Consider the following 10143-nt stretch of genomic DNA (forward strand, 5'->3'; position numbering starts at 1 on the left):
CCAGCGTACATGCCCCCTTAGAATGTAGTAACCAGTATACATGCCCCCTTAGAATGCAGTGACCAGCGTACATGCCCCCTTAGCAGGGGTTGACAAATTTGCTTTGAATCTAGGAGCCAGCTAAAAAAAGTAAGGAGCCAGCTTATTTGTCGAGCCCTGTCATAGGGGGCTATCCCCACACTTACCACAGGGGACTCCCTTGATCCCTGCGTTCACCATAGGGGGCTTTGCTAATCCCCGCGCTCCTAATGAGGGTTCTGCTGATCCCTGCACTCACCATGGGGGTTCTGCTGATCCCTGCGCTCACCATGGGGGTTCTGCTGATCCCTGCGCTCACCATGGCGGTTCTGCTGATCCCTGCGCTCTCACCATGGGGGTTCTGCTGATCCCTGCGCTCTCACCATGGGGGTTCTGCTGATCCCTGCGCTCACCATGGGGGTTCTGCTGATCCCTGCGCTCATCATGGGGGTTCTGCTGATCCTTGCGCTCACCATGGGGGTTCTGCTGATCCCTGCGCTCATCATGGGGGTTCTGCTGATCCCTGCGCTCACCATGGGGGTTCTGCTGATCCCTGCGCTCACCATGGGGGTTCTGCTGATCCCTGCGCTCACCATGGCTGTTCTGCTGATCCCTGCGCTCACCATGAGGGATCCGCTGATCCCCGCTCTCACCATGGGGGCTTTGTTTATGCCCCACTCATCATGGGGCTTGAGGGGATGATCCTGTACACACCAGTTCCAGTGTTCCCACCTAGACCCACCTACAGCATATGTCAGTACAGTTTTATAGGAGGGAATGACAGAGCAGCTGGGGTCCCTTGAGCACTGTACTGTACAATGTTTGCCCAGACCTCTGTATTTCCATGGTGTCAGTGGGCACTAGCAGAGGATGGGAGAGATGAGCAGAGGGCTCAGCTCTGAATACATGCAGTACAAGGCAGAGCCTGAAGGAAGGAGCTCCCCACATACACTGGGAGCTGGGCTATCCTCACCTCCCACAGGAGCCCCGCACTGAGTGGCTACCCACGTGTGTCTGTGCGACTCTACTACACTCTACGTATACATGGGACAAGTCACTGTACCGGCAGATGCTGGCCGCTCTCTTCCTCCGCTGTCTTCCGGGCACCCCCCTTTCTGTCTCCGCTTGCCGGCTGGAAGTCTGGCATCGGGAACCAAACAGCCTTGCTAGCTGCACCCGGAACTGAAACCTGACAGGGTGCGCAGCCTGGAATATACTTGAGTAAGCGAAGAAGAAATTCCGCGTTTTCTGCATGTGGGCGGAGAGATAATGGGCGTGATGTTCATGGTGCTGGCATTCGATAGGCTGAGGGATAGCGGCTTTAGGAATTACTCGTGCCTGCTGCTAAAAAGTGAGTGGGCTTAGGCGCCAGGAGGCGATTTCTAGTCGCAAATGCGACCTGGGATTTGTCGAGGCCTGCCCCTTAGAAGGCAGTGACCAGCATACATGCCCCCTTAGAATGTAGTGACCAGCGTACATGCCCCCTTAGAATGCAGTGACCAGCGTACATGCCCCCTTAGAATGCAGTGACCAGCGTACATGCCCCCTTAGAATGTAGTGACCAGCGTACATGCCCCTTCAATGCAGTGTGCCCCCCCCCACCTGGAGCCCTGGAGCAGCTGCGGCGGCACCTTCTCTTCAGTGTCCCGGCGGCGGCTTCAATCCCCCGGCGTCTCCACGAGTACTCCCGCCTCCTCCTCAGCCAATGGCATGGACTTTGCCTTGTGGCCAATCAGGAAGCGCGTATCGGACGCGCTCCCTGATTGGCCAGGAGGAGGATCCGTGTGACAATAGCGAATTTTCATTCGCTATTGTCACACAATGGGTGGGCTCAGGACGCACTGCTCTGCGCCCCGGGTCCACCCTTTGCATTGCCCTATTAGAGCCTCCATGCGTCCGGCGCCCCTGCATGCAGATTAGGGGGCCGGACGCATAGATAGGGGGGGCGGCACCCCCAACGCACCGGCCGCCACTGGTGACAATTATCTTATCTACAGGAGGTCTTTGGCTCCCCTGACTGGCGCTGTCAAGAGGACTAGTTTTAAATGCAGAATAATAAACCTTTCCCAAATATTATTGATCCCCCTCAGAAGCTGGCACCTGCCCTTCCATCGACATAAACTTCTAAGGATGGATGGAAGAGTTACATAGGTACATAGTCTGGTTAAAAAAAAAGACACAAGTCCATCCAGTTCAAACAATAGAACGGAAAAAATAAAATTATGCAATCGTATATACACAATCCACTACCCACAGCAGATCCAGAGGAAGGCAAAAAAACCCTATAAACCATGATCCAATTTGCTCCAACAGGGGAAAAAAAATCCTTCCTGATCCCCAAAGAGGCAATCAAAAATTCCCTGGATTAACTTTATCTATAGATATTAGTAACCAGTTATATTATATATGTAGCACTGCCCCCTAGGGAGCTGCTGAGATTGGATTACCCGCTGACGAAGTCATGCCCACTGACGTAACACGTATGGGGGGAGGAGTCTGGCGTCACCCCGCGGCCACCCATTGCGGAAGCACGATCTGAATATGCCTGCATTATACACTGTGTCAGTGCTTTGTTTGTAAGTTCTTTTAACTATTCCTAAATACATTTTGAGTGAGATGGAGAGCACTTAGATTGTTCTTATTCTTTCTTGAATGGATGACATGCCCATACTAAGTCGTGGATATACACAGAGGATTGGTGTCTGCAGCCCTGCTCTTTGGCCTGGTGACCCCTAGTGGTCGTTTGTTGTAGTTGAGAGGCAGCAATACTCTTTGGTGGAAGGGTTCACAACAACGGTGTTTTTTATTTACCCTTTCTGCACTGAAGGCATCTCTGTTTGGCATCTCCCTCTTTTTTGGACTTTTATGGACACTTATACCACTGTGTGCTATATTTTAATTGTCATCATTTTTAGCACTGCACTATTGTTTCTTATATGCTCATGTTTTAAGGTTTGGTTGGTTTGACCTTTTTTTAGTGTTCAGCTGCTTTTATGTTAGGTTTTTGATTTACCACTGAATCATTTGTTGCTTATACCCATAGCAACACTCCGTTAAAACATATCACTTTAACTCTTGGCTCAGACAATGAACAGTCCAGGGGATTTGTTTTTTTGGGGTTTTATTTTGAACTGGGATAGGAGAAGGATGAGTGGGATACTCCAACTATGAACTTTGCACAATTCTGAGGACAATTAGCTGCAATGTATGCGGCAAGGCCGCTGCTTCACTTTGCCACAGAAGTGAAGATAGATGAAAAGGCTCCGGTTCAAATTACTCTTCAGGGTCTCAACTTGGCACCCCTTTTCTCACTTGCTGTGTGTGCTAGCCCCTGTCCACTGACTCTCGCCGGAGTTGTCCCCTTCCTGGGCAGACCCCTGGCAAGCTCCCTGGTACTCACTGACACTGTTTTTCCTCAGGTTGCTCTGCCACTTGCTCCACTGGCAGTATCCTCTGGACCTCTTGGCTCAGCACCACACTTCTGGTCCCCTAGGCCGACTGCCTGGGACCACTTTCCACACTGACAGGAGGAGAGACAGCCGTCACCCTCCTCCTGGGACCTGGCTTCCCGCCCAAAGACGCCCTGTCACATGTGCCCTTGGCTTTTATGACCTATCCCAGGATGCAATACTGTTGTGCCAACCCACTGGGATAGCCACAAAAACCTGTGTGTCATTGGCTGGGTTTCCTCCGCTGTCCAACAGGCTTCCCTATTGGATACAGTGGGGACACTCCCTCAGACCAAGTGAATCACACATGGACACATGTAACAGGCCTAAATATTGATCCGACTCTCCTGATAAGCAGGTAGAGCAAAAACAATGCTTTTCCCAGCACCTACATAGGAGGGTGTATATGTATATGTATCTAGGAAAGAATCCAGGACTTCTTTAAAACAATCTACTGAGATGGCCAGAACCAGCTCTTGAGAGAGTCTATTCCACATTTTCACAGCTTTTACTGTGAAGAAGCCTTTCTGTATTTGGAGATTAAATCTCTTTTCCTCCAGATGTAAAAAGTGCCCCCTTGTCCTCTGTGATGACCTTTTAGTGAATAACTCCACACCAAGTTCACTTTATGTATTTATACATGTTGATCATACACACCACCCCCCCCCCCCCCCCACACACACACACACACTTACTTAATCTCCTCTTCTCAAGAGAGAATACATTTAATTCAGCATATCTTTCCTCATAGCTGAGCTCCTCCTTGCCTCTTATCAGTTTGGTTGTTCTTCTCTGCACTTTCTCCAGTTCCCCAATATCCTTTTTTGTTAACTGGTGCCCAAAACTGAACTGTGTATTCCAGATGATGTCTTACTAATGATTTGTACAGGGGCAAAAAGGTGTCTCTCTATGCAAGTATTTCTCAACCTTTTTTCAGTCAAGGCACCCTTTATAATTATGCACAATCTCGAGGCACCCCATTCTAAAATGTAAAAGAAATGAATAGTTTTACATAATGCAGTGACACACATAGGACACTCAACATTAGAGATGATTTATTTTGCTACACATTTGTACACTTGTACTGACTAGTACTCCTCTCCCTCAGTTTCCCTCCCTCATTCAGTTAATGTGACCCCAGTGCAGACGGAGAAGGGAAAACAAGGACATTCTCAGGTGTTCAATGTCTTCCTTATCAATTTTTTTACATAATCATTTATTAGAATCCCAACAACTGGCTCGCATGGTGCCAAAGGTTGTAATGCTGCACAAATTAAAACCTGTGGCTTTGTGTAACAAAAAAAATGCAGGCAAGATCCACCGCCAGTATGCTTACAATTTTGGACAATTTGAGACAATTTTTTGCATTTTGCCAAAGAGCCCAGAAGGCACCCCAGGGTGCCACGGCACCCTGGTTGAAAAAGTCTGTTCTATGCTGTCCATGCCTCTTTTAATACAAGAAAGGATTTTGCTGCCTTTGGAAACCGCAGCTTGGCATTACATGCCATTATTAAGCTTATTGGCCCTAAAAGTTTATGGAGTGCTCCATAGATGTCTTTCTATGAGGGCAGTCAGATCATACATGCACTTTTAGGGTTCTAGAATGTTTCCAGTTTTATTCTGGCTTAACCATCACCCTACAGTCATGATGGTGATCCCATTCTCTTGTACTGATCCCCTCATTTCTTGTGAAATTTGATTTAGCCTTCTCCAGGTCTTGCTGTACATTTTGTCCTGCTCTAAAGTCTTCTAGTACTTCAATTAACTCCTGGGTATCTTTAAATTCTGATGATGAACTCTGGACAAAGGCAGTGACTTCCACTGAACCGTGATGGCCAGTCAGTCCATAATTGAGAGGTAAAAGCCAACCAACTGCTATGTGACACATCTGTAATAGCTCCTGTGTGTATCATTCACCGAGGGTTTCTTTCTGATAAAGCTTCCTAGTAGAATAGCAAGAATGGTTTCATGTTTTTCTAAATATATTTGCACAAAGCTATAATATCCGGGTGTTCACTTCTGCCCCAGAAGGACCATCTATTTCGTAGGTCTTTAGGATACACACACAAGTTGAGTGAAGATGGGGCTCAGCAATGCCATGGTGTTAATAACTAAGTCAATGTGTATTACGGTGTTTTACTATTTGTATAGCACTCAATATCATGGTAAAAAAATTGTAGTCATTCCCTATAATATTATGATGATGATTCAAAAAAGCTCATGGGCTGCTGTGGGATTGTTGTATATATTTATTAAGACTGTTAGAAATGTAATCTGTTAGATGTTGCAAATATTGGAAATAAAACGTGATTCTAACTATGTTACTGTTTTCCAGGTGAATGAGAAGGAAGACATACCCAATCACTGCAGCCTTAATGGACATGGAAATGGGAAAAGGAGGGAACGGCCTCCAATCACCAAGCCCAGCAATTCCTATGAGTTTGAGCAGCTGATGAGTGAGATCAGAGCAGAGAAGGACCAGGAGACCTGTGCTCAGCTACTGTCCCTCATAGATCCAAAAGACTTACCAACATATCTGAGCAACAAGCTGGACACAGAGACCCTTCTGCTCATTACACAGTCCTTGAAACATCATGTCCTGGAGGAAAACCCTGCCCTAGTGTACCAGCACCTGTCTCACCTTAGCACAGCTGATCGCTTTACGGTACGGATCCCAGGATGATTTACAGCAGGGGTCGCCAAACTTTTGAAACAAAGGGCCAGTTTATTGTTCTTCAGGTTTTAGAGGGCCAGTAGGAGTAGAAAATTCTCCAGTGTCAGTGGGAGTAAACAGTGCCCCATCATTGGTTTTGGTGTGAGAAATATTACCCCAAGAGCCAGACAAAGGCAAGCAAAGGGCTGCATTCGGCCCCCAGTTTGGAGAACACTGATTTACAGCATGAGCAATGATTGTATCAGAAAGTAACAGATAGAAGGGAGTCCTGTATATGAAAATGTTCAAGATGTTTGTGTTGCTCCTAACCAATCAGATTCTCTTTTTTGTTTGCAGATCATTCTAAAAAAGTGTAGGGTAGAATCTGATCGGTAGTGAAAGGCAACTATTTTTACTTTTAGATGCTTCCTAGCATGATGCTGATAAGCACAATTTAGCGTTTGCCCAATATGTGTTAGCCATCTACAAAGATCTTGTATGTCATAGGGAATGTATCATGAGGCAGCATAAATTGGGTATCTGTCCTGTGTGGTCACTCTAACTGATTTATCAATACATGTGAAACCACTGTGTCCTATAAGAAGGTTTAAGTCTAGGGTTTAGTGTTAGGACAAGAACCAAAGGATTCTAATTACTGCTTGCACACATGGGAGTTGATTTACTAAAACTGGAGAGTGCAACATCTGGTGCAGCTCTGTATAGAAGTCAATCAGCTTCCAGTTTTTTATTGTAAAAGCTTAATTAAACAAGCTGAAGTTAGAAGCCGATTGACTACCATGCACAGGTACACCAGATTTTGCACTTTCCAGTTTTAGTAAATCAACCCCACTGTGTGTTACCTGCACTGCTATCAGATTTGTACTCTGTACAGATTAACCAATTGACGACGCCCACCGCAGATTTACTGCAGCAGGCGGCCGCTCCTGGGCAAACCGATGGAGTACTACGTCGCTCGCTCAGGAGACTCTAGGGCAGTGGTTCTCAAATCCGGTCCTCGGGACCCACTAACAGGCCAGATTTTAAGTATTACCTTGGGGGATGCAGACTAGAATACTGCAATCACTGAGAAGCAAATGAGATCACCTGTGATGTAATTTAGTTATCTTGCAAACCTGGCCTGTTGGTGGGTCCCGAGGACCGGATTTGAGAACCACTGCTCTAGGGGGCAAGCTCCCGGCTTCGCTCGTCAGCCGGGGAGCCAGTGCGTGTGACAGGTGGCTCCGATGGCGGCCGGCCACTCGCGATCCCCCCGCTGACAGAGAAGGACAGACGGCTGATGTAAACACAGCCGAGCGTTCTTCTCCCTGAAGTGATCACAGAGGCTATGTGATCCTGCTATATAGGATCACATGTCTCTGTGATGATCTCACAAGCCCAACCCCCCCACAGTTAGAATCACTCCCCTAGGCTTACATTTAACCCCTTGATCACTAATAGTATTAACCCCTTCCCTGCCAATGGCATTATTACAGTAACAGTGCATATTTTTAGCACTGATTACTGTAGTAATGTCACTGGTACCCCCAAAAAATGTCAGTCAGGGGTCCGATCTGTCCGCTGCAATGTTGCAGTCCCACAAAAAATCGCAGATCGCCGCCATTGCTTGTAAAAAAAATAAATAGTTAATTTTGGTGTAAACCAATCAAAATACGCTTATTGTGATTTTTTTTCAAAAAATATGTAGCAGAAAACAAATTGGCCTAAAATGTTAAAAAAAATTAGATTTTTACATTTTCTTTTTGAGAATGTCATATAGCAGAATGTGAAAAATATTGTTTTTTTTTTTTTTTTCAAAATTGTTGCTCTTTTTTTGTTTATAGCACAAAAAATAAAAATCGCACAGGTGATCAAATACCACCAAAAGAAAGCTTTGTGGGGAAAAAAAGGATGTCAATTTTATTTGGGTACAGCGTCGCATGACCGCGCAATTGTCCGTTAAAGTAACGCAGTGCCGAATCGCAAAATAGGGCCTGGTCATTAAGCAGAAAAATCCTCCGGCCGAAAGTGGTTTATGGCAGATGCCAGTTCTGTTTGCATGTAACAACTCATCCAAGCTTTTATATGTGAATACCAACCCTGGATGCAGGCAGTATTGGTCACACATACCGGCCACAGCTAATCCCCGCTAATCAGCCAGTTTATGTGCTGCCATAGAATACAGTGTTGCTGGGTCTTTAAAACACCACTGAATACAGCAAATTATCCACGGCTAAACTGCCATGTGAATGTAGACTAACTGAACTGGAAAAGTGTGCAATTCTTGAAGTCTGACCATGTAAACCATTTTCAGAAACAGATCTGCAGTGGCAATCTCTCTATCTCTCTCTCTCTATATATATCTCTATCTCTATATATTTATATATCTCTATCTATTTTTCTCTCTCACTCTATATATATATTTCTCTCTATATATCTATCTATCTCTCTCTCTATATATATATATATATATATATATTTTTTTTTTTTTTTTTTTCTTTACCATGCCACCACCACCTTTTGTTAGGCATTCACAGTGAGGTGTCTATTGAGGAGGGCAGAGAATGAAGCCACAAAATGATAATGAATGAGGAAAAAAGAGAGGCTTTCTATAGTTACATATTAAATAGGTGCAATCAGTTATGTATGAAAACTAAAGATGTTAATGAAGACGTGTAGCAGAAATAAATAAGAGGCTTAATTTAACTCCTACATTTTAGTAAGTTTCCCCTTTTTTTGTGAATGATAGTCTTTATATTGTGACTTCTAAGAACAGCTGTGATTGATAACCTGTGGATAAGAAACAATAACTGGAATTTGTCTGTTTCATATTTTCCAGGTGGTCCTGTCCTTCCTTAGCCAGGTAGAGAAAGATGAAGTTCAGAGCCTACTTACCTGTCTATCAGAGAAACATGGTGCAGAACTGGATCCCAATGCCATATCAAGCCTGGCAGAGCAATATGGACTCTGATCCTTAGAGCAGAACACCAATTCTATGCACGGTTTAATCGATCTTATAATTAGGAGAATCTATGCAAATCTCAGTATCAGATGACTTGAGAACACATTCAGCATGACTGTTTAAATGTTATGTAACTGTAACATCTGTTTATCCATGGCCAGGTCACATGCTGGGCAATAGGGTGGCACAAACATTAACATAGATTATGTCATATAAAGAGGTGATGAGGACAGACTGCTCAATACCGATCGTTGCTCCAAATCTCCAGCTGCAATGGCGGATAGTCTACAAACATTGATCAAGTGCAGATAAAGACATCTGCAGCCCCAACCATTGACACACACCGTGCTCAGAAACTTTATTTTAAAACTTGAAATGACAGAATCATAATGTCTACTATGACAGTTCTGTCCCTTCAAATTTGGAGAAGCGATCACTGGTCTTCTTTCTTTTTGTGAGTGCTCAATGGGGTAAAATACAGTTGGTTGTCGGAAGTTGCAGCACTTGAACTTGTGATTTTTAAGACCCTGAAGCTGTATGTGTGTGTGTGTATATATATATATGTATATATATATACGATAGACCCATTTAGAACCTATTTTACTGTATATATAGAATATAGAAGTAATGATTCATCGTTTATCAAAGTATTGTTCTTTGCACATTCGGCACGCTGATGCCATGGAGTTCTGCTGTAAGGTGGTCATATTCAAGTAGACAACATTGAGTTGCAGCTTGTTTGGATGCACTGTAAAACATTTTCAGTTCTGTTCAGCTAAATGTATACTGTACTGTATAGTCAGATGTCCACTGTTTCCTGGTGCAGCTATGCAGCTTCTTGTGCAACTGCCAGCTCACTGGGCAATGCCTTTTTGTGTGAAGATGTCCTTCCATAATCTAATGTGTAAGAAGTTGCACAAAAAGTTGCAAGGCTGCCCCAAACAATAATGTCCACCTAGCTACACAGTGTTGTAGTGATGCAAGGATCAGAAGACTGGGAGAAGTTGGGGGGTTATATACTCCTTCCTGTCCATGGCAAAAAGCTGGGCCATTCTGAGCCCCCT

General features: G+C 44.9%; 1 protein-coding gene across 1 annotated transcript in view; it reads left to right on the forward strand.

Annotated features, from left to right (window-relative positions):
- Positions 1–9586, forward strand: part of SPAG1 (sperm associated antigen 1) — a gene marked incomplete at its 5' end in the record, with an annotated part of 146770 nt that extends 137184 nt beyond the window's left edge. The window contains 2 exons of the mRNA XM_082257563.1: positions 5803–6132; positions 8957–9586. Coding sequence (XP_082113689.1) covers positions 5803–6132; positions 8957–9088 — 462 coding nt within the window. The 3' untranslated portion in view covers positions 9089–9586. The remainder of the gene's footprint in view (positions 1–5802; positions 6133–8956) is intronic.
- Positions 9587–10143: the final 557 nt, after the last annotated feature.

The sequence above is a fragment of the Pelophylax lessonae genome (genome assembly GCF_965119305.1).
Source record: "Pelophylax lessonae genome assembly, chromosome: 5".
In the NCBI taxonomy this organism is placed as follows: domain Eukaryota; kingdom Metazoa; phylum Chordata; class Amphibia; order Anura; family Ranidae; genus Pelophylax; species Pelophylax lessonae.